At 34.8% G+C, this 25,648-nt stretch overlaps 2 protein-coding genes across 2 annotated transcripts in view; both read left to right on the top strand.

Annotated features, from left to right (window-relative positions):
* The window catches only part of LOC114245293 (paired mesoderm homeobox protein 2B), a 43,233-nt gene extending 26,279 nt beyond the window's left edge, over window positions 1–16,954 (top strand). Inside the window, exons 3-4 of the mRNA XM_028177420.2 lie at window positions 13,173–13,389; window positions 16,254–16,954. Coding sequence (XP_028033221.1) covers window positions 13,173–13,389; window positions 16,254–16,450 — 414 coding nt within the window. The 3' untranslated portion in view covers window positions 16,451–16,954. The remainder of the gene's footprint in view (window positions 1–13,172; window positions 13,390–16,253) is intronic.
* Window positions 16,955–22,983: 6,029 nt separating this feature from the next.
* Mp20 (muscle-specific protein 20 transgelin) lies at window positions 22,984–25,311 on the top strand. Its single transcript, XM_028177418.2, has 4 exons — window positions 22,984–23,141; window positions 23,359–23,570; window positions 23,844–23,964; window positions 24,675–25,311. Exons 1-4 carry the CDS (start codon window positions 23,112–23,114, stop codon window positions 24,864–24,866), a joined length of 555 nt encoding a protein of 184 aa, XP_028033219.2. The 5' UTR covers window positions 22,984–23,111; the 3' UTR covers window positions 24,867–25,311.
* The last annotated feature ends 337 nt before the right edge of the window (window positions 25,312–25,648 follow it).

The raw sequence follows: 25,648 nt of genomic DNA, 5'->3' as shown, positions 1-25,648 counted from the left end.
AGCTTTTTCTTATTTATCTACCTTTTAAACCTGCTCTGGACTTCCACAAATAATTCAAGATCAAAATTAACCAAATCGGTCCAGCCGTTCTCGAGTTTTAGCGAGACTAACGAACAGCAATTCATTTTTATATATATAGATAGAATAGCTTATTGAACAAGGTCGATCAGACAAAAATTAACATTTTAATGAATTCGAAATCTAAATTTCGATTTCATGAATACTCGTGCGATAATTCCGTGACTTTGGGCGTGATATTCGATACAACATAATAAGGTCGAAAGCACAGGACAAGCGTGTCACGCGCTCCGTGGGAAGCTAGAGCAAGTGTGGGTGATTGCTCCGGCGCACCGTGACGCAGTCCTCCCATGAGACTCAGATCGAGTGATAACTCGTCTCGCCTAATCGATTAAAATCGTGTTTCGTATATTCACACGGATAACAAAAGAGATTTTGTATGTAATTGTTTTTTTTTTTAACTTTTATATCCTGTTCTACTATAATAATCTTGTCGTCTCTTTAAAATATGCCACAAAAGAAGATTGAATATATTGACATACAATGTCAAATCAATACAGAAAACAATTAAAAAAAATGACTTTCAGAGCGTACCAAGAAACCACGTGTGAACCGTACCTACCGGAAATTGCACTATAAAATGTTCTTATTAGCAATATTATGGTAAAGGTAAAAATTCGGTGTCTTTACCTCGAACTATGTTAGGATACCTACACCAAAATAAATGTTAAATTGATTGATAAATACTATTGGTAAATATTTCTTAAAATATTTCTGAAGTGCACAATAATTGTGAAAATATAATATTATATTTTCTAATACTTGGAAAACAACCCAGTAAATTATTTATTGACCTGTTTGAATATAAGTTATGTATAGCTACATATACATACCATTGCGTTACAATATATTTTCATTATTTTTCTTCTCCAACGATTCACCATAAAGAAGTATTGCAAATCTTGGGTAGCACTTAAAGTGATTAAAAAAGGAATGTTATGTACGACAAAGACCTTTAGGAGCCCGTATCGCAGTAGACAATTTCAATCAAATTGTTATGATAGCACTGTATTTTTGTTTTATTAAAGATAATTATTATGTAAAATTACTGCAAAATCACTCCAAAACATTAACTAATTAGAATACAATTTACTGTGTTTATTTTTTATCGTAATAAATCTTGTCAATGCACCCACCCTTTGTTGAATGAGCAGTCTCACAATTATTTTTCATTTAGTCCCTATGTTTGCTTAGTCCTCCGGGACAGTCAGATCAAGTGCGTCTAACGCGAACAATAAAACTATAATTCGAATGTGAGAATTGTTTGTTGGTCTCCGCAGAAATGTCTTGGGACTTATAATTTAGATTTTCACATGGTTTTTTTACAGAGGGTTCTTAGTTCCCATAGTTTCGTGAGTCGGTAAATTGTAGTAGTTCAACTAGATTACATTGTTAGAGTAACTATATTATTTTACAGAGTCGTACTTTCATTTTGGTAAACATCTTTCAAAGTGTAATGTAAATAAAGAAATAGGAACAGTTAGGATAGAACCAATACTCTCTGATCAACTATCAATTCAAATACTCGGTATAAACCGTAAATCATTTATCATATCACAATAGATAAAAAAAAGTTATAATATTGGAAGCGAAAAGAGCAAGTTCATCTTTGCTCCATTTTGCTGTCCCAACTTCGGCAGGGGAGCATAGGCGGCCCGTCACAAACTATTGCTGGCTTCGAAAAATATGAAAATGGTAATGGATTGTGTTATTATGGCTTATGGTGTTACAAATCAGTTAAACGACAGATTTTTTAAATATTATACCTAATTAATACATTCAAATAAAATAGATAAGCTTCTGATCGTGATTATTTTGTGAATTAATTGCTGTTACGCTCTTAGTTGACTGGGACCTATAGATATCATCATGAGACTTCAATCGTACTACGTTATGATTGTTCCGCCCTTTAAGCCGAAACGCATGATTGCATCGCAGCAGCAATGGACAGGATAGTGCTACATACCGGTGCGGGCTTACAATACCCCTTACAAACAGTAAATGCCGGTTTGCGATCGCGGTATATTGATACGTGATTGAGAGAGACGAGAGAACGCTGATGCCCTTATTCTGGTGAATCTATTAGTCGACTCTTAAGGCGCTCACGCGAAAAGATGGGTTCTGCTATTCTAGGTAGACACACACAGCTGAGTCTTTTTTTGCTACTCAGGATGATTATTGGATTTTGATTTGGTAATAAATGATCTTAATAACTTTAATATCCAATTTAAATATGAAAATAGAATAAATAGTGCAAACAAATCATTTTTTTATTTCAAAATCGCATAGGACAGGTTCGTGCAATACTCGTACGCCCCACATTTGGGCTAAGTAATCACAAACGCTCTTCTCTCACGGACCATTTACCAATTGTGCAAGGGACAAGTGACGATATTGTTTGAGCATTAACTGTAGTTTATTTTATTTCGCTTCCCCCTTCCCGCGGCGGTGCTCATGACATTTATCATCTTATAAATCGCAACTCATTGACTGCTCAGTCGGCTTCAATTTTTTATGATGGATTTGTGATTTTATTTTTTTATTTTATGCTCGTTTTATAGAAATTACAAACGATTATTTATTTTAAAGAAAAACAACTTTATATCTATTTAGATAAAAATGAATTGTTGTTTGTTAGTCTCGCTAAAACTCGAGAACGGCTGGACCGATTTGGCTAATTTTGGTCTTGAATTATTTGTGGAAGTCCAGAGAAGGTTTAAAAGGTAGATAAGTATTAAAATGCTCGGAATTCAATAAAAATAACAATTTTATTTTTCCTTTGATGTGTCCCCCGTCGGACGGATTCCTTTTGTTTGTTTTAAGTTTATTTTATACAAAAGTTTAGGTCTTTTGTTTATCGATTGAGGCACTACGAAGACTGCCGCGTCAGCTAGTAACAATAAATCAGTAATCCGTGTCACTGAATCTGTGAAGCATTTATGCAAAACATAAGGACACTAATAAAACTGACAATCAATGGAGATAGTGTTGGACTGGATAGCAGTAGAGTTAGGCTCGCATACTTATAATATATCTTCAGATCAATAATCGAACAGACAATCATAACAAAAACTTATAGAATTCTAATGACCATATCGAATCAAAGCTAAATTTTTGAACAATAAATAAAATTAAGCATAACGATTGCGTTTTGTTCCAAAACTTTTCGCGTTTTATAGCAATCTAGACATGATGTGCGGTTTGACCCTTAAGTCAAATTTGTAATTCGGAACGAATAGAACACGTTGTCTTTTCTGCGGATAAAGTGTTGCTTGTGCCACTATCCGTTGCTTAAACTACAAGTCAATTTATAGATCGCTTGGCACTAAAAATTACGCACCGGAGAACAAACTCGTAGTTATTATAGCAGATATAGGCGACGGTGCCCGGGTCATATACGAAGATGAATAGAATTCTATGTGTCTTTGCTAATAAAATGTTTTTTTTTTTCAAACTTCTTTGTATGATTAAGTAACAAACATCCAAACACACAAACTTCAGCTTTAAAATAAATAATAGTTTAAAAAAACAAAAAAAATACGCTTTTATAGAAAATCACACTAAAAATAGAAAATAAATCTTAATAAGTTTGAATTAAAAATAGTGTAAGAAAAAAATATTTTATTGTAAAAAAAGCTATTTTAAACTATTATTTATTTTTCATTTTTTAGTTGAATTTAATTTTTTTTTAAATATTGAATTGTCATCGGTCCTTAATAAGTATACTAAATTTCGAGTTAATCCGACGTTTTGAAGGGGGTCAAAATCATGTTCAAACATTCCGTTACATACTAACATACATACGTCTGAAGCTAATAAAAGCGTATTAATATTGGTAAAGATTCACTTTATACCAGTATATAAAATACAAATACGAATTTTATTTCTATGGTGTCGTACTAGCGACAGATGTGCCCGGAGTATCACCACACGGTCCATTACTCTTCGTTGTCCATTACGCGGTGCTTTGTAAAAATATACCATCCAACTATTAACTGAAAACATTATGATTCAATCATGAGCTTGCTCGTTTTGTCGATTTTTAAGTTACTTATTAATTGAAACATTTTCCACAATTAAACGTACTTTGCATTTGTCTTACAGATTTGTTAAATGCAATTGCAAAATGTTAATAAATGTCAAGAGTAGTCAAGACGCGCCATGTTTAGCATTGCTTGTTTAAGCCATCATGCTCAAAATTATATAATTATATTGCAACGAGCTTGTAGGTCTATGAAAATTTTACGTGGGCTTATCTAATAACACCTATTCTTGAGATAGATGCAAGTGTTGTAATTTCATTATTTCTACAGGAAAAAATCCACGCAATTCGATTACCTTATCGAAATAAATAAGATTTAAATTTCATGTATCTTTGTGTCAGCGTTGGCTTTTTAATTTATGGTAAACATTATCACCGGTAAGACTTTTATCGGTATAATATGAAGGGTATTTCCTAAACAAAAAACAGTAATAATTTGTTAGACTTATTAATTTTGACAAAGATAGAAAATTGAATATCAGGTCGGGTCCAATATATTAAAATAAGATTGAATCTGTTCAGGCAAACGCTTTGACGTACCCAGTACGGAAGCCACTAAAAACAATTAATCATTTTTGTAATCGACAGTGGCTGTACATCCCGACACCCCTTGTCGTTTCAATTAAAAATGTAACAGATTTGAATCGATTTTGACGAATCATCATGATCGGTGTAGCGTTAGTTGCTTCCGCGAGACAATACTCGAATAATCAGGGACGATCGCGGCACGCGACACGACAAATAACCGATAGCGATCGGCAGATGTTTCGAACGAATTCAATTTTGTCCTTGTTTATAGATCTAACTGTGCCTGATTATAAAGCAAACGTGATTTGGACAAATAATTAATTGTAATTTACGAGAGTTCCTTTAAAAATATAACGATAGGCAGCGGCTTGGCTCTGCCCCTGGCATCGCTGAAGTCCATGTGCGACGGTAACCACTTACCATCAGGTGGGCCGTATGCTCGTCTGCCTACACGGGCAATAAAAAAAGAGACGTGTGGTGTCGTGGGACACCGGATAGGGACGAAGTTCCTTATTATAAAAATATTAATGTTAAGTCCTATTCGAGGTATAAAGAAAATAAAACTGGAGGTTTCGCAACAACCCACGGTCATTTGGGAACGTGCGAACTTGTTGTGGTACACTTCATTCACGGTTGTTTGCATAAGAGTTAGTGTATTGCGCAAACGAACGCTCTGAGATCGTGGTCAATGAATGATAAAATATATGTTATTTTTTGTACGTTATTACAAAGCTTAGTCGTACACTGTGTGCATTACTAATTTGTACGTTATTACAAATTTAAGTCGTACACTGCACGTACTACTAATAAAAATCTTACGTTACGGACGTTTTTTCCCGGTCGTGGTACCCCTCCGCATCGTCCCATAAGGAACTTCGTTCCAAAATTATTTCTCGGCTTAAAGTTGTTTTCAATAATTTAATTTCAAAAAAATGTAATTGTACAAATGTGACCCCTTGCGCATTATATATATTGCCGTCATTATATTTTTACTTTAAAGGCTTTTTTATTTTTGTTAAATTTAACATTTTTAATATTTTTAAGATTCTACATTTCTACGATTATTTTTATTGTTGCAAATTTGAATAAATAGTGTTCACCCAATATTCAAAGTTTGATATCACTTGACAACCTATCACCTGAAGATTTGGATTAATTTAAGTACTTCATTTTAGTGAATTAAATTTTGTTATTGACTTTTTTGATAAGGTATAAGCACCGTTTCCAATTTTATTATTGACAACACTCAAGCTTTCAAATACGTACTAAATGATCGATAGATAAAGGTACTGAACGATTTTGTTATTTAACCTGTTAACCAAAAAAATTGATAAGAACTTCGAAAAATATAATAACGACCAATTTGTGACAAAAAGTAGGTCCGAAAGTAAGACTAAATCATTTTGGGCACACATTCGAAGAAGCAAGCAAATAAAATTTCCAATCAATCAAATTCGTTTAGGTAAATAGTCCTCTATTACTAAAAACACTAAAAATATTAATTACGAATATTCAATTATGGTATTAAATACGGAATTCTCTAATACGAATGAAAGTCCCAACATTTATCTCATTCTTTTTTTTTATAGCAGTGCTTGTGTTGAATAAATTATAATTGTACGAGATTTAATGGATTTAATTATGTAGTTGGATAACGTCATCGCACCTGTCAGTTACGCTAAACACTGTCGAATGGGCCGACATACGGCTTGAATAAACGATGCATTCATCTCTTTATTATGATGTGTTAATCCAGGATTATCATCAAATGTTAACACATGTTACCGGTTAGTAAAAAATACAATGGACATTAAAAGGACGGACGCGACGTTTAGGCTGCGAACTGAAAACGACTTTATCTTGGTGGGTCACAGGATGTTTTTTCTTGTGGCTCGATAATATTGGATAGATTATTGAGGGTAGCTAATATTATTCCGGGGCGTTTGGTGTTGCCTTTTCATCGTGTAAGTATAAACAGGGGGGTGTGTTCGCGATGTTTGATCGCCCTCGACCGCCCCGCTGACGATTGATTTACTCTGTATTATCAATAGGCATTCGAAGTTTGCTTCGTTGTTTGTTATTATTCTTAAATTTTCGGTACCATGTACCACCTTACGGATGCTTTATTCAGTAAGCGACAAATTTAGTACTTTTTCCCGCCTTCCTATTTGCTGGTAGTATATGGGACTATATCGGCTGCGCTCGGACGGATTTAGTTCGGGAACGTAGTACATGAATTTAAAAAAAAATTATTTAAAAAAAAAAGCGTCTTGACATGGCGGCCAATCCAAAAAAAAAACATTCCTTTTAAATTGTCGAAAATGTGATGTAAAATTTTCCGTTACCCTGTAAATTTGCTTATAAAGATCAAAGTGTTAAAGTGGAGAATAGCGTCGAGCAGCAGGCGAGCCGTGGAGCCAGCACAGTCAATATTTGCGCGCTCTGGCCCGACTAATGAATACAATTAGATCATTCCGGGCGACCTCACGTTTTTCATACGCCTCGAGAACCAAATAAGCCCTCTGACAACGTGTCAAATAAAGAGCGATCCCAACCTTCCGGCGAACTAGTTGAACGTGCAAACACACCTTAATCTTATTGTGGTTTTGTTTTAGGACGAGAAAATTCAAATGAATTGTCCCACCGGTTTCGTCACTTACTTTCTGCTAAAGCTTACAGTACCTACGTAAAATTACGTGATATTTTTTAGGAAAAAATGGGTAATTAATTCTTTTTATTGAAATTGTCTCCAAAAGTTTAATTTCAACATATTTAGTGATTCTTTTTTATGTAGTTGTAATACAAATTGACCTCAAAATCATAGGATTTTTATATATAAGTGATACGATATAAATCTATACAAATAAATAAAATTGGAGTGTCTGTTTGTAATAATAAAATAATCACTTTTACTAAATGCGTGAGTATGTAGACACAGTAAATATACCAAAATAACATTTTTTTTAAGTTTTGTTTGACTGTCTGTCTGTTTGTTCCGGCTTATCTCTGGAACCTCTGGATCGATTTTGACGGGATTTTCACTGATAAGTAGCTGATGATATAAGGAATAACTTAAGCAATTTTTTTCAGACTAATTTCGCCCCGCGGCGTCACCCGTGGTACCACAATTGCCGCGGGTAACATCGCGGGACTCAGTTAATTTGTAATAAAATTATAACACACGGTATTTGCTTGATTACCTATTGTACGAATTACGACCTGGACTGCCATCCTATATTTGCTGCAAAACAGCAGTCTTGGAAGCCCGGATGGGTTGGTACCATCACTCTGTCTAGTTTGAAAGATAGAGCAGTCGTTGTACTGTAAAAACTGAGGCCTAGAAGAATTCATGTCTCAAGATGGGCCGCGGCATGTGCTTGATGTCTATGGGGTCCAGTGACCCTTAACACCAGGTGCAACGTGAGCTCGTGTCCTGTTTTTGCAATAAAAAAATAAAAACTTCGAATTAATGTACAAAATAAATAATAGTTTAAAAAAACTAACAAAATACGCTTTTATAGAAAATCCAACTAAAAAATAGAAAATAAATTTTAATAAATTTGAATTAAAAATAGTGTAAGAAAAAATGATTTTATTCTAAAAAAAGCGTGGGGTGCATGGTATCAGTAGTTATAAATATTTTATGAACAGATATGAGTAGAAGGGTTATTTTGATAATATCCTGAAAAGCACCCCACGCTTTTTAACAATAAAATCTTTTAATACAAAATTGTTAGTTTTTTTTAACTATTATTTATTTTTCATTTCTTAGTTGAATCACAATTTTTAAAAAAAATTCTTAATTTTTTTTTAATATTGAATTGTCATCGGTCCTTAATAAGTACCAAATTTCGAGTTAATCCGACGTTTTGAAGGGGGTCAAAATCATGTTCAAAGATTCCGTTACATACATTCGTCTGAAGCTAATAAAGGCGTATTAATAAAACTTTGCAAACATATTATTTGTAAACATATAGATTATGATTGATACAGTTACCGTTGCGCCTGTTGCAGTTGAAGCCGAGACACACAGGTTTGCGAAGAGTCGAGATTGGTCGAAGTGTCGACCCTCCTGAATGCATTAGCTTATTTGATGTTTGCTCGCCACAGCGCGCCACATGGCAACGCACGAGCTTGTTTATTTTAATACTAAACCATTGTCGCTGGCCTCTATTTGCAGTTCATACTGTATTAAACTACCCTTTGCTAGCTTGCAGAACTGTGCGGTTTACTTGTTCAAACAACAATAAAGTTTTGTAAAAATAAACATATACATTTAGTCCAGTGCACCTATTATTATTTTTATTTTATACTAGCTGATCCGGTAGACTTCGTAATGCCTCAATCGATAAATAAAATACTTAAACTTTTGTATAAAATAAACTTAAAACAAACAAAATGAATCCGTCCGACGGGGTACACATCAAAGGGAAAACAAAATTGTTATTTTTATTCAATTCCGAGCATTTCCATATTTATTTATCTTTTAAACCTTCTCGGAAGCCCAGAGAAGGTTTAAACAAATAATTCAAGACCAAAATTAGCCAAATCAGTCCAGCCGTTCTCGAGTTTTAGCGAGACTAACGAACAGCAATTCATTTTTATATATATAGATACTATAGATTTATTTTTTTGAGAATATTAATATAAATCAAATATAATCAACATAAATCTACACTTAATAAAAATAATTAATAGGATATCGGTAATCAATTTACATATTCAACAATAAAGATTTTCCTGTATTATTCGATTAAAATTCATATTTTTTCTTAATTTTTTTTTTCAGTTTGATATACTCCAAAAAGATCCTAAATTTACTGCTCATTATTGTCAAAACATTCTTAATGTAATTAACCTCGTTCACCGTAATCGATTATGATAAGATGGCATCTGCACAGTTTGACTTTTGTGTTTAATTACATTACGCTACATTGTATCGGGTGCGCCGCACAGGCTGCCCTCGTACGATTCGGTTCATTCATTTGCAGAGTGCATTTTGATGCTACGCTCGATTGTTCCGAACTGGCTTAATTGCTTGCTCATTATTTATCGTATATTTTATTAATGCGTTCAAAATGTTTACACGGAGGACAGAAGTCAAACATGATTTGCATTGGCCATTTTATCGAATAGGATATATGTATATATGTATCTTAATACGTACATACTCTTCAATATTGTACTTTCATAGCATATAATAATATAGGGTCCTTTAAAAAAAAACTTTTTATTTATTTATTACAGAGGTAGGTTAACGACCTCATCATTCATTTCGTGTGAAGTGGTTACTTGAACCCATTCTCATTACAATATGAATGCTGTCGTCATCCACATTGAGAAAAGAGGAATATGTCTTAATTGTATTGTTTATGGGCGAACTTATTTGTCAAACTACAATTACTTCGTGGTAGGAATAAAGAAAATGCCACCATTGTATAAGTACATTTATTGGTGACAAGACGTTTCGTGAGTCCGCAAAGGTAGGTACCATCACCCTGCCTATTTCTACCGTGATGCTGTAATGCGTTGAGGTTTGAAGAATGGAGCAGCCACTGTAACTATACTGAAACCCTAGAACTCATATCTTAAGGGTGGCGGCATTTACATTGTAGATGTCTATAGGCTTCAGTAACCACTTAACACCAGGTGGGCTGTGAGCTCGTCCATCCACCTAAGCAATAAAAAAAACATATACGCTCTTATAATAGTCTCTTGTTTTATTTATTGAATAGCTTTTTTACTGACTGGGTCTTATTTAAATAATAATAATAACAAGCATTTTATTTCCAACAGCAGGCTATAAACAGGTTTTTTCTTAAAATACCAAACTTATTATGTTGTTGGAACCCCCTCCAGGTATAGGCCTCCTCCAGCTCACTCCACTTTTTCCTATCCCTTGCCTTCCATCTGCATTCTTTACTTGCTCTTGCTATTATTTCGTCGATCCATCTGTTCCTTGGACGTCTCTCCTTCTTTTGCTGGGTCTTAATGAACGAATCATAAAGTCTAAGTGCTTCTAAATGTAATTTGAATATGCCGTAATAGCTTTTTGTATTGTAATAATGTTACCCGTGTAATTTTGCACTCTGTTATTTAGCAACTTTCTAACGATTTACTTTTCGGACTATTACGGATCAAAAATTCCGATTTCAAGAAAATTTCAGGCTTCTGTTTACGTAAGAAACACGCGCAGCATTAGATAAACATCGTAACAAATTCCTACAAACACATCGGCGGACGTTTATTTGCTTCGGGCCCTTGCTCGACTACACTTCGACTTCGCATTCCGCTCGCCGTCGTATCGGTACTCATTTGTATTGGCGGCGGAATTTGTATTATTTGTTTGTTTGCGGATTCCGCGTACGTTGTGGGAGCTTTGATTTTTTTCGATTCGGAAATAATGCGGAAGGCTGTGTGCCTCGGGCGATCGGAGTACCTCGCTAACTCCAATCAAGCGAGCCGTGTGTTCGTTAGTCGACGCCGGCGTGCCCCGGCGCTTGTCTAACCCGGGCACGTATGTTCGCGGGACCTTTCCACTCGAAGGCGCAGATTTCCTGTTACATACAATAAAACGATGAATTTTAGTCGTTTCAGAGTTCGTTTATAGATCAAACACAATTTTTCTGCTGAAATAAATGAGTAGATTTTAACTTTCAATCTCAGAAATCACGGAACGAGAAAAATAAGATTACAATATATTGACGTAGCGACTAGGCAATATTAGTATTTAAAGCTTCGGTTATCAAATATTCGTTTATTTGTAAAAAATAATATGAATTTGTATGATTTTTTAAGTGAATAGGTTTTTTCCTACCTATGCTGATAGCCTTTGGAGGCTATTTCAGCTTTACCCTAGCGTCTAGGTGAGCTCTCGGAGCTTAAACCGGAAGTGTTGCTAACACTGGCCTTAGCAAGAGCAGTGTTTCGCAGAATCTACCATCGGATCGGAAGCGCGACCCACTGAGAAGACCCGGCGAGAAACTCAGTGAGCAAATGAACAGGGATTATCATTCTCTCCATCACTGTATTGTGATTATTGGTGCCTGGATGTGATTAGCTAATAATGAAATAATGCTTATATTCGAGCTGATTACACGTAAAATCACTCACCTAGGAAGATAAGAATTACTTATTAGCATAAAATCTACTTAAGATCGTATTTGGCATCTTGATTTGCTTGCAGTGATGTCACATGAAATAAATCTATATTATTTATTATTTAATGTGTGGTAGTTGTCAAATTGATCACGAATTTATATCCCGGATGTTCCAGCCAATGCCAATGCCAATGTGCAGCTGTGCCCTGCACTGACTTACGATGCTAAACAACCTACACGTAGCCAAAAGTGGCATCCATAGATCTTGTGTTTCAATGTCAAGTTTGGACTTGATCACTGTCAGTTGTGTCTGAATATCAATTATAATAGTGAGGAAATAACGCGGAAACACTTCTTTGATTTAATGACAATTATATGTGATGTATTCGTGGGATGTTAATTCATCATAACACTTATCTCACAACTAGATAATAAAGTTTCGATTTGTTTCTAGAATGTTATCAGGTCATTAACGTCGGTCTTGATCATTGCCAAGGAAAATATTCATAGAGATACGTGGGCGTTCATGTTACTAATTATTATTAATGTACAGACCGTAAACGTTCTAGATGTTCTCAGTTTTCAGCGTATTTTTTTATACTGTTAACTGAAATGCTTACTTAAATTTATTGTTGATCTGATACGTTTAATGTGTTCAAAAAAGTTCTCTATATATATTGACATAATGAATACAAACAGTCGTAAAAGTACGTGCGTGCCTTTGTGAGACCAGTCAGTACGGAGAAAATCGGTGCGCATCAATGAACGAACCTTTTTTATTCGTGACATTGCCCAATCAGCGCCAGTGGCAGTTGCAATTATCTGTAGCGCCAAATCGAATTATGATCAATTCGGATTTGCGCGCATCGGAACGAATATAAAACGGTTTGCATTAAAATTGGCGCGCGATGCACGGGATGCGTTCCCATTAGGCGGGTCGGACGCTAACTTTGTTTGCTTATCGGGTCCACGTTCGCTTTTGACGTTTTCATTATGTTTTTTTTTGTTTCTGTCGTGCTCAGTTTTGTTTAAGTTGCTTTACCGTTGTCGTTCTGATGGATTGTACGTTTTATACGTGATACGTTATATGTGGGTTTTATCTTTACATAAAAAAAACCTTACCTAATGATGACAAGTTAGTTAAGCTTCAAATTGTCGTTCATGAGGTTCCAACTTTTTCTGTTTATTGTTATTTTTTAAATTTAATAAAGTTATCTGGACCTAAAATAATTACGTGTGTTGACGCGATATACATAATATCATATGCATCTGATATTCACTCATAATCTTTGTACACTGACCACGAGTCTAAACATGCATACTATTATATATGTATGTACATTAATCTCATCTCCAAACGTTGACATGACAGCGTATGCAAGGCTAACTCAATTAGGAAGGTAACTAAAGCGCTTGTATTTCAGGTGTGGTTTCAAAATCGGCGTGCAAAGTTTCGTAAGCAAGAAAGACTGGCTCAGCAGAAGGCGGGTGAGGCTCCAGTGAAGGCAGAGGGCAAGAGAGACAAACCCTCGTCACCGGCGCCATCACCGCACCCAGCCCCTTCCGCCCCTGTCCCGCAACCCGCCCACCACGCACTGCCGCACCTTTCACCACCAGATTTGAAACCTATCACATCTGCAGGTAACTTAACGTCATACTATCTTTGTGAGTCCTATCTCATTAGCAGTAGGGCGATCAAAACCTTTACGGTCCAAAAATGAAAGCGTGACGACATTCAAAGCAGTTATTAGAAATTTACTATTATTGAATTTTTGTGGCATAAAACAATGATAATAATTTTAATGGAGCTGTGATAAAAATTATAGTTATAACAGTACAACTTCATATAAAAACACAAACGATGTAAGCTATTTACAAAACTTTTAGTATTTCTAATCGAATTAACGACAGAAATGTACTTTTGTTGACAAGGACAACGTTATATACTTAGAGGAAAACGGGCGTTTTCTTACGACGTGAACCATGAATTTGTTTTTCATCAGTACAATCTCGACCTTTGCAGCGCTAATTGCTGACAAGCTTATAATTGATGACTTTAATATTATCTCCTCTTAATTTTCAGCGACAAGAGCTGCTATTTAAATAATGGTGACTACGATTTCAAAAGACTTGCCAAGTTTAAAAATGTACCTACGAGTAATTGTTAAGATTTTATTCATCAGCTTGCATAAATGTATTAGTGAACGAAACTAGTGGCACATCATGGTCACTCTTGTTTCTAACTAACAAAAGGTCGTACAGTTTTTATAACTCGACATTTGTTATCAAGCAATATCCTATTCAGATTATATCCTTCAGATATAAGCATGGAACTCTTTTAATGCAACATAATATGTAGTTAGAATTCGTAATATCACGAAATGAATAAATACCATACATTCTGCAAAAATCTTTTACAAAAAGAAAATTTATATGCATTTTTTATTTATTTGTCGAATGCCATTATAAGTCTCGCGATTATTTCCGATGTTACAACGATCGTTGGAATTATAGCTGAATGATTCAGACTCTCGGACCAATGGGAGAAGCCGATTGCGTTATTTCAGTTCACAATGTTTGCGTGGGCGCAAACAACAAGGCTGCTTTCGTCAGAATAAGCGCGACTGTTAGAATTAGTGGATTTTAAATTTAGAAACCACATGTCGGCTACATATTATTTTTAATTAAATTTTTATACTGCTTTTTTATAAATATCAATGTTCAAAAATGGAACATTACAAAAATATAAATATGTATGCACATATATAGCTATAACGACAAAGTAAGAAACAGTAACTAAATTGGAAAAATAGAATGAATTTATTTATTTAGGTACCTACGCACTACATACATATTTTTAATTATTTTACAGATTTTCACGAATTGCTTCATTTTGTTTAGTTTACTCAAAAAACGTTTACAAACGATTTAAGGTTGTGTAGTCGGGTTTCTTATAAAAATATTAAATAAATTTAGATACTTAATAATTCCCAAAGCTCTACCTTGGAAAACACTTTTCCAAGTCGCTCGTACAAAGCTATTACTAATCATAGAGATAGAATCATAGATTTTTCAGCCATAAAAGAACTGTTCTGGAGTTTAGATAAAATAAAGTTGCGTATTGGAATTTAACTTAAGTGTTTTATTGTAGCACGTCTTTGCTTTTCTTTTATTTAATGATTTTTGTGTTCCGCATAGGTGATGTTTTTTATGCATTTCTTGCATCTCTTCACACATTCTGTCCCTTTTTAATGTTTTGAATTCAATACACTTAGAATCCATACGTTTTACGGTTACAACCATTGAAATTACTGTCTTAACTTAATAAAATTATACGACAAGTCTTTCAATTTACAGATTAGTCTTTTTCAAGAGATTTCTTTTGTCGAAGCCTTTTACGTCGTCAGTGATCTAAACTTATAAAGTAGAATATAGCCCGTTGCCTAGTTGAGCTGTATATTCCCATAAATATACTTGATTTGTGTAATAAGTTACACTAAAGGTTTAAAAGGTAGATAAATATGAAATTGCTCGGAATTAAATAAAAATAAAAAAAATGTTTTCACTTTTTTTTTGTTTTAAGTTTATTTTATACAAAAGTTTAGGTCTTTTATTTATCGATTGAGGCACTACAAAGTCTGCCGGGTCAGCTAGTAAGTTATATGAATAACATATTATAGTGAATATTATCTAAGAATATATCGTCAGTTTTAGACCCCGTGGTTCACCGACTAATAGGGGACTAGCGGCCGAATTAATCACATTACCGCCACCCGCCAGATTTTCACTTCGGCTCATTTGCGCTAATTGTGCGCGCGATTGTCACTCAGGCTTGTATAAACAATGGAGCAGCGCGGCAAGGATTAGGTGATTAGCGCTTAATTGTGTTACCACGATTATTTCATGCTCGCCCGTCGAGCTGCAGTCTGATTTCGTATTCGAGCAGATTTGTATGCACAAGTTGTGCTTGTTTTGGTTGTTCGGGAGACGGCACAGTCGATCGTTCGAGTGACGCTGTTGTCGGATGTAACTTTGAGGTTTCTGAATGTCGCGAACTTTGATTAATGTTAAACTTTTGTTACTTAAAGTAACTGTGAAACTACTGATCGTCATACCGGCAATTTTATATTTCTTAAAGTTTATATTTCATTCGTTAGGATTTCATGTATTATGATGATAAGTTGTATGAAATTCTTTTATGCTCGATTTTTTATTTATTGCTTAGATGGATGGACGAGCTCACAGCCCACCTGGTGTTAAGTGGTTACTGGAGCCCAAAGACATCTACAACGTAAATGCGCCACCCACCTCGATATATAAGTTCTAAGGTCTCAGTATAGTTACAACGGCTACCCCACCCTTCGAACCGAAACGCATTACTGCTTCACGGCGGAAATAGGCAGGGTGGTGGTACCTACCCTTGTGGACTCCCAAGAGGTCCTACCACCAGTGATTACGCAAAATAAATATATATATATAATAAAAATATTATTTTTATTTTATAGCAAACAAATTATGCGAAGAATTAAACGGCGTTGGTGGGGTGAATGAACTGCCCCCGGTGAGTGGTACCGGCGGAAAATGGACTGGAGGATGCGGTCTCCTGCGACAGCCCTCAGGCTTCCCGCTCCTGGCGCCCCACAACTATTTACTCTCTGATCATCTCGGTACCCTGGCTAAGACGAACAATCACCTTTTCTAATGGAAATCTTTCATCTAGTCAGTATTCTTACTAGAAAAGCAATGTGTTACCACGCACTGGAGCGTTGCTTCTTATTCCGAACAGAGCTGCGGAAATGTTATTAGGCAAATATAAGATATAAATAAAACGTACATAGTCATCACATAAATGAAATAATTTTTTTGGTTTCTTTTAAGTGGATCGTATAGTATCCAAACACTACGGGATTTGAATTCCATCATATTTTCCACGAAGCCAGAATCTATGCCAGAAAGTATCAATGGGATGTCATTGAAGTATTAAGCTGAACATTCCATCCGTACCATCCGGCTTTGGAATGAGCTCCCCCCCACGGTGTTTCCCGAGCGCTATGACATGTCCTTGTTCAAACGAGGCTTGTGGAGAGTACTTAACGGTAGGCAGCGGCTTGGCTCTGCTCCTGGCATTGCTGAAGTCCATGGGCGACGGTAACCACTTACCATCAGGTGGGCCGTATGCTCGTCTGCCTACAAGGGCAATAAAAATATATATATATATATGAAAATTATTAGTTTAAAGGGCGAAGATAAACTGACGTTGGAACGAGGTCGGTAGTTATGACTGTACTTGAACTACAAGTGCCAAACGTGTCCATTAAATATGTAATAAATATGCTAATAGTCGATTAGAAAGGTAATTTTTGGTTAAAGAATTTATTGTAATTTTTCTATGTAGATGAATTTGTAATTTACAAGCTTTGTTTTTCAAAATAAAATTAATTTCACTTTTTCTCTTTGGATTAATTGAATATGCAATTTCGAAAAGGGCACATGTCGCATGTTTTGTCAAATACGCTTTTTCATATACATGTAGTTTTGAGGCTTGCCTACACCCATTTTATAATAATTCCATTAATAATTAAAGAAATAATTCAATTGCTAATTAACACTAAAATATATCTCAATAGTTAATATTTTAAATTTTACACTGCTTTAGAAAATAATCAGTTTTTTTCATTTCCTGAACATTTTCAGAGATGTGCCCTTTTCGAAATTGCATATTCAATTTCTATAACATGTTTTTTTTTTAAATTTTTAAGCACGACGGTATAGCTGTTATGAATAGAATAAATTAATAAACAGAAAGGCTTATTAATCTTTAAGCCTTTATTAATTGGCCTGCATCGATTTTATAGATAAATAATACTAATGAATTTTATATTTTGTGTGATACGATATCTAAAAGTAATTGCGAAAATTTTGTATACGGGTTACCGAAGTATACTTCGTAGGTATATTAAAGAAAATACATTTAATAAATTGTATGCCGAGATTATTATTCGTATGGCAATATGTTTCCTTAATCAGATTACGTGTGATAATTATCGTTCTAGTCAAAGAATAATTTTAGTATTGAATCTATTGTTCTCCAAGTAGAATTTGATGCAAACGCATATGCAACAGTTTATTTTATTTATAAAATTTAAATATTAAACCATTAGAGAAATATGTAGGACAGGGCAACTTTTTATTTGTAAATATGTACGTTATAAATATGTAAATAATAGACATTAATCGTACTGGAGTGTAAACGTGGACGAATCTGTGGCGGGTGTTTTAATAAAATGAAATTTAAATGCAGACGTTGTTTTCTTTCAGACTCCTAAATAATTAATGTACACTTGCTAATATAACAAATTTAATATTAATAACACATTCTAAGTTACAGTATTACCTACTTATTTGAAAATATCTAAGTTTTGAAGTCGTCGTGGCCTAACAGATAAGACGTCCGGTGCATTCGTGTTGAAGCGATGCACCGGTGTTCGAATCCCGCAGGCGGGTACCAATTTTTCTAATGAAATACGTACTCAACAAATGTTCACGATTGACTTCCACGGTGAAGGAATAACATCGTGTAATAAAAATGAAACCCGCAAAATTATAATTCGTGTAATTACTGGTGGTAGGACCTCTTGTGAGTCCGCGCGGGTGGGTACCACTACCCTGCCTATTTCTGCCGTGAAGCAGTAATGCGTTTCGGTTTGAAGGGTGGGGCAGCCGTTATAACTATACTTGAGACCTTAGAACTTGTATCTCAAGGTGGGTGGCGCATTTACGTTGTGGATGTCTATGGGCTCCAGTAACCACTTAACACCAGGTGGGCTGTGAGCTCGTCCACACATCTGAGCAATAAAAAAATAAAAATCTAAGTTACCTTTTCATAAGTGTATACACTTTGTGTTGGCCAGTTACCAGAAGAAACACATAGTGGATAGGACTGTCCACATAGTAGTCCGACTGGTGTACATTTTGTACCATTGTTAGAGATTTAGCCAGACTCTACCTCGAGACAGCATTCATTAAAGATATCTATATATATATAAATGAATTGCTGTTCGTTAGTCTCGCTAATACTCGAGAACGGCTGGACCGATTTGGCTAATTTTGCTCTTGAATTATTTGTGGGAGTCTAGAGAAGGTTTAAAAGGTAGATAAGTATAAAAATGCTCAGAAATAAATAAAAATATTATTTTTATTTTTCCTTTGAAGTGTCCCCCGTCGGACGGATCCCGTTTGTTTGTTTTAATTTTATTTTATACAAAAGTATAGGTCTTTTATTTATCGATTGATGCACTACAAAGTCTGCCGGGTCAGTTAGTCATATAATAAAGACAGGCATTAAAGCTAAGTACCTACACTAGATGAGGACAATTGGTACTTTAAAAAAGACTATTTAACTCACCTTAAATTTCAGGTAGACGATGTTGCCTACCTTTGTCTTATACAAGAGTGAAAAAATACGTTATTTCATTATTTGCCTTTACTTACATTTCAAGAGAACTTCTATTTACAGATTTTCGTAAATTTGTTGCCTATCTAATCTGAACAGTTATTTCCTGGAGCTCATTCCAAAACTGGAATGGTACGTGAAACTGAACATCGGTAGCGTACTATAAATAAACGGGTAATTTAATGGTAAAAGGAGATGGTTGAAAAATCTCAAGCAGATCTTCAGATAATTATAATACTATCTATAGGTAATACTTATGGTCCAAAAATACTTTTACTTATCATAGCCCTACATAAATAACCGAAATATCCCTCTTAATTACTTGAGTCTTAAGTATATTGGTTTTACGGAGCGTTGTGAACTTAGACTATCCTTCTAAAATCGACCTCAGAAAACCTCGAAAATGAACCAATTGCTCATTTACTAAAGGAAGCTTAAAATTTCCTTGTTAGGAACTTCGCCCTTGAATATCGTTCAAATATTTCACAACCTTGTAGTATTTAGTGTGTATTAGGGTATCGTACTCATTCTGTTGGCAACATGCATTCTATTTGTATATTGGCAAGTTTTTTATTTGTTTTTCTATCATCACTTTTAAATGAATTTTAACGTTTTATTTACGTGTTTCAAAAGCTTTTACGATTGTAGGATGAGTTGAGCCGCATCATCGAGTCGTTGAGTCATGAAACTGATTTTTATCTTTAGTTATGATCACAAGGTTGTTATTGAAAATTGTATGAAACAGAATGACGGTAAGAGAATTTTGTTTGTCATATAATAAAGGGAAGACTGTTTGACACAATGATTGTTTTTATTTATCAAAGTAAGCCGTCGTTTCTATAACTTTTATTGACATTGTATGCAAGTCCTAGATTCCTCTATTAAACTTCCTGCAATTATAATTATTTTCGTTGCATATTTAAATGTCATTGTACATACAAGATTAGATTAGTATTTAAATTATATTTTTGTTGTATATGTTGGAAAAAAGCAAGGTTTTGTCAAAATTGTTTGCACCAAGAGGAACTAGAATAGATTTCGTCATGGTCAATAGGTTAGTAGAGATATTACGCGAATAATTACCTACCAACCTCTTTTCCCGAGGTGAAGTCAATAGAAATGAAGGTGAATTGTGATTTTATTTTTCTATTTAGTGTAAGCGCTCGGCGTGGGCATCGGCGACAATGATAACTCAGCGGGTTCTCAGTCGAGCAGCGCGTGCTCGGCCGTGGGCGATCGCCACGGGTGCACTATCGCGTCACAAAAACACTAAGCCCATTTATGGACAACTAAGAACCTTTCTCTGTCATTTACGAAGAGCTCATGTTTCACCTATTGTAAAATGCTTATCAGGGCCCATAATAATCTTACGTTGTGATTATCGGGGCCCATAGGCATCTTAACGTGAACGTGAATGTGTGGGCGGATCGGCACGGGTGCACCATCGCGTCACGGAAACACTAGGCCTCTTTTATGGGCAACTACGAACCGTTCTTTGTAATTTACGAAGGCCTCGTGTTCCACCTACTGTAAACTGATTTATCGGTGCCCATAGGCATCACAACGTGAATGTCACCCATCTAGAGATATGAAGTCTGAATTCTATTGTGTAACTGCAGTTCTACATTCTTTTTATTGTTTTTTTTTTTTTTATAATCACCGTAAAGATTAACTTTCGGGATTTTTAATTAGTTCATTATATTTCTATGATTACCATTCGAATTATTCTCATTTAGTACTAAATACGTAGTTAAACATACGAAAAAAGTTACAAATTGTTTGGTAGATAACGCAGAAGAAAGTAAGAATGTGAAGTCATTTTGTGAAGTATACGTTCGCTAAGCTAAAATTTACTTTCTGAATTCCATATTTGCTAATTCTTTTGTCTGAACACCATTTAATTAAAACATATTTGAAATGAACTTCTTTAGCAAAAGTTGCTGTATTTTTAGCGTTTCCGTTAGTACCACAACATTGAAGTCTCAAAACATAAGTCATTTTTACAACCGGAAAGCATGATTGCTTCACGTTAGAAATATGTTTGTTTATAAACTAAAGTTTTCTTTATTTTTTTAAAGTCGCAGATATAAGTAAAACCATTGGTAGAGACTTTTAAAATATTTGTGACTACGAAAACTTTAAAATATTTAAAACATCAGATATAATAAAATGAACATACACAAGATGAATTATTGTGAAAACGTTTCCACTAATATCATTTAGTCACTAATCTTATACCTTATTCTTATACCTCTATTCCCGACATCTATTGGCGAATAATAATACTATTTTTCTTAATTGAGGGCAACTAACCGCTTTAAAGACACAACAAGATGGCATCATCTAGTATTATTTAATGAGGGTATTTTATTGTTTTCTGTACTTAGTGTGTCAAATATTTCTAGCTTCTAGCATTGTTGGAATTGTTCATTAACCTTCGCTAATAAATTGTATGTCGCCATTTGGAACGGTAATCGTAACAAACATAATAATGTGTGTAGCCTCGGAGTTTATGTTATGTACTTACAATACTTTATTATTAGTTTATGCAATATAAGTCATAAATCAAGTGAAAGATTGCTCTTCCATGAATAATAAATTAATCAAATTGATAAAAGACGTAAAAATAGTTAGTTCAGTAGTTTTTACAAAAGTGACTTTCTAAACAATCTTTCTAAGTCATCTGTACAGAAATTTGTAGAAGTTAACAAAAACTATGCTCTTCATAAAAAAATACTTGCAGTGGATATAGTACGTTTGTAGAGCTTATGTAGAGTTTATAGAGATGTTGATATGATTAGTAAAATTATCATTTGCTTGCGAGCCCGGCAGACCTTGTCCTGTCCCGAGGTCAAAAAAACATTTTAAATATGATTGCAGTGCTACTTATTATATCCAATTTTAAATAGGGATCAACAAACAAAAATTTCATCTAAGCCGAACCACACCCGATTACGTTGCCACCGAGCGGGCCCTGGTTGGGTTGTACAAAAAATTGCTAATAAAAAACGACGCAACCCCTTAGGCATTGATTTTGCCAATGTCACAGTGTGCACAAAAATGACAGGTGCTTAGAGAGAGAAAAAAAAAAACGATGCAGTTAAATGAAAGAAGTTCCGGAAAAACGCGTACAGAAGAATTATATATGAGGGATGAGAAAATATTGCATTTTTTTTATTGCCTTTGTAGGCTGACGAGCGTACGGCCCACCTGATGGTAAGTGGTTACCGTCGCCCATGGACTTCAGCAGTGCGAGGAGCAAAGCCAAGCCGCTGTCTACTTAATATAAAGTAATGAAACTAATCGTTTGTACACTTCATGTTCTCAAAATTTATAAAGCTCCTTCTCTGTTCTCTCTTCTCAACCGACTTAAAAAAAGGTTGTGAGTTTCTGTCTTAAATCTAAGAAAAGCCTTCATTTAAAATTGGCAAACGAATCGAAAAAAGCTGTGTTCCTTACCACTAACTAAATAGTGGCCACAAATTGGTTAATATATCAAATTATTCATTTATTATTACGAATTTTATTATTTATTATTACGAATTTTATTATTTATTATTACAAACCTGTGAATTGTCATAACACAGGCACGATTTTTTTTTAAATTTTAAAGTATACTAAGAAAATGTAATCAGGTTACGCGAATGCGTACACGAAAACCTCGAGAAAATTCCTAATATGTAGTTATTATTTTATTAGTAATAACTTTAATTTCAGTAGGTTGAGTCACCGCTTATTTTGTAACAGGCCGGTCATCGGGTAGCAAAACTGTAGCGAGTTTTCCAGAAGGGCGCAGCCTGCGCCGGCGCTCTATAAATACGTGGATTCCGTTTACTGAATTCAGTCTAGCTGTGCTATCGTCGGCGCATCATCTCAACACTCGGAAAAAGCATTCACACAATCACACAACATGTCTCTGGAACGTCAAGTTCGCGCTAAGGTCAGACCACACTCACATTTATCTCAAGCCACTTATACACACGATGTGACACTTACTGAATTGAATTTTCAAAACATTCTTCTGATTTCAATTATTATTTTTCAGTAATATGTCAATTTAATATTTATTTATTTATTTGGGGTACCTACAATACATTTAATTTAAAAATTCTCGTCGAATTTTATGTTCTCCATTAAAAATTATTTAAACTTTATAGATCGCTTCCAAGCGCAACCCTGAGAAGGAGAAGGAAGCCCAAGAGTGGATTGAGGGCGTCCTCGGAGCTAAATTCCCCCCTGGTGAACTATTTGAGGATGTCCTCAAGGACGGCACTGTTCTTTGCCAGCTCATCAACAAGCTGAAGCCTGGCTCTGTCCCCAGGATCAACACCACCGGTGGACAGTTCAAAATGATGGAGAACATCACAAAGTAAGTTAAATTCGCGTTATAAAAATTAAGTTTGTTTCTATTGGTTCCGGTAATCACTTAATGTCAAATGAGACTTAAGTTTAGGTGCCCATTTTAGCTTATGAAAAAATCATGAATCTTCGATAAATACTCTTTTGTTTATCGATAATACAGATAATACAAATATACAATTTTAGTATCGTAAAACCATCTAATTCAAATATTTTTTTACGGAAAGACATCTATTTACTGAGATAAATTACATATTTTCCTGATTTTAAATTTCTTGTACAGCTTCCAGTCTGCAATCAAAGCATACGGTGTACCCGACATCGATGTGTTCCAAACCGTAGATCTATGGGAGAAAAAAGACATCGCCCAAGTAGTCAGCACACTGTTTGCCCTCGGTCGTGAGGTAAGCTTCGCTCAAATATTAATTGAAAAGCGAGATCAAATGAATACATCAGATATACGAGTAATATACATGTTAGACATCTTAGACGATATTATTATGATATTGCGCAATTAAACATTTGTTTATATCGAACAAATTCCAAAATAGGAACATAAAAAAATAATATTACAACACAACATAATCATGTATCATAAACATTTGGGTAATACGGGATCTTGTTCTTAACGGAATAGCGTGTGCAAAATTTGTTTAGTTTAAGATATATTTGAAAAGTTGGACGTTCGCCAACTTCAACAAATTTAACGAGCATCGAGCAATGGACGACCGATATTACCTCAGTTTTCATAAATATCCAAGGCCACGTGGTTTAGTTGAGGCCACCCAGGGATTATCTCTGATTATTTATTAAAGTTGGTGGTAGGACTACTGGTGGTAGGACCTCTTGTGAGTTTGCGCGGGTAGGTACTACAACCATGCCTATTTCTGCCGTGAAGCAGTAATGCGTTTCGGTTTGAAGGGTGGGGCAGCCGTTGTAACTATACTTGAGACTTTAGAACTTATATCTCAAGGTGAGTGGCGCATTTACGTTGTAGATGTCTATGGGCTCCAGTAACCACTTAACACCAGGTGGGCTGTGGGCTCGTCCACCCATCTAAGCAATAAAAAAAAAGTTGCTAACCCAATGCTTATTATGCACGGTTGTTCCACAGACTTACAGACACCCGGAATGGAGCGGCCCCTGCCTCGGACCCAAGCCCGCTGACGAATGCAAACGTGACTTTTCTGATGAAGTCCTGAAGGCCGGGCAAACTGTGATCGGTCTGCAAGCTGGATCTAACAAGGGAGCCACTCAATCCGGACAGAACCTTGGCGCCGGCCGCAAGATCTTGATCGGCAAGTGAACACAACACCAGCACAAAGTGATATTAATTTTTAAGATAATTTTGTACAAATTTGTGTGGTAATGGACGCTAATGTGAGACTGTAAGCCTTTGTGAATATCTACTCTGAAATGATAGCTGAAGATTTATTAGTCTCTTTACAGACAGGACTTGAGGGTTGTAAACTTTGACGTGATTTAGTTTGCGTCATAGTCAGATTTATAATGAATTGTTATTAACGGGAATGCTATTGGTTAGATCAGCCTAGAACAATATACCATTCAATAGCAAAGGGACCATAGCATCAGTCAATGGCTAGTTAAGATACTTTTATTTGTTTAAAAAGTTGAGTAGCGCCTGATATGAATTTGTACATAAGCTTAGTAAGTTTTGTATTAAGTTAAAATATTTATTTCCATTTTATTATATGTTTTATAATAAAATATTTTGTATACAAACCTGTTTATATTTCGTATTATATTTACGTATTTTCATCTACCTTGCTTCATTTAAATTTTCACTACTATTAAATATTTGTACTATAACGTACAAAACTAAGCATTTGAGTTATGAAGAAAATAAGTAATTTTATAAATATTAGTCTATTGAATAGTTATTACTAAGATTTAGGTACCATGAATACTTTACAGTTCGCTTAATTTATTGAAGGCAATTATGTTGTAATAAAGTTGTTTGTTTCTTATTTAATACATGTTTTACAGATTTTTATAAATTAGGTTTTATTTAAAAAAAAATATTGTTTGGATTAATATACTTCGACGTTCTTACAGCTTCTTTCAATA

This window comes from Bombyx mandarina, chromosome 13 (genome assembly GCF_030267445.1).
Source record: "Bombyx mandarina strain Sakado chromosome 13, ASM3026744v2".
NCBI lineage: Eukaryota > Metazoa > Arthropoda > Insecta > Lepidoptera > Bombycidae > Bombyx > Bombyx mandarina.
This window is presented reverse-complemented; position numbering and strand designations above follow the sequence as displayed.

Excerpts from the sequence above, each read along its gene's own strand:
- Mp20 (XM_028177418.2), top strand. The coding sequence starts at position 23,112 with ATGTCTCTGGAACGTCAAGTTCGCGCTAAG. Across the intron at positions 23,571-23,843 it reads ATGATGGAGAACATCACAAA|CTTCCAGTCTGCAATCAAAG; the intron begins GTAAGTTAAATT and ends TTTCTTGTACAG. Across the intron at positions 23,965-24,674 it reads TGTTTGCCCTCGGTCGTGAG|ACTTACAGACACCCGGAATG; the intron begins GTAAGCTTCGCT and ends GTTGTTCCACAG.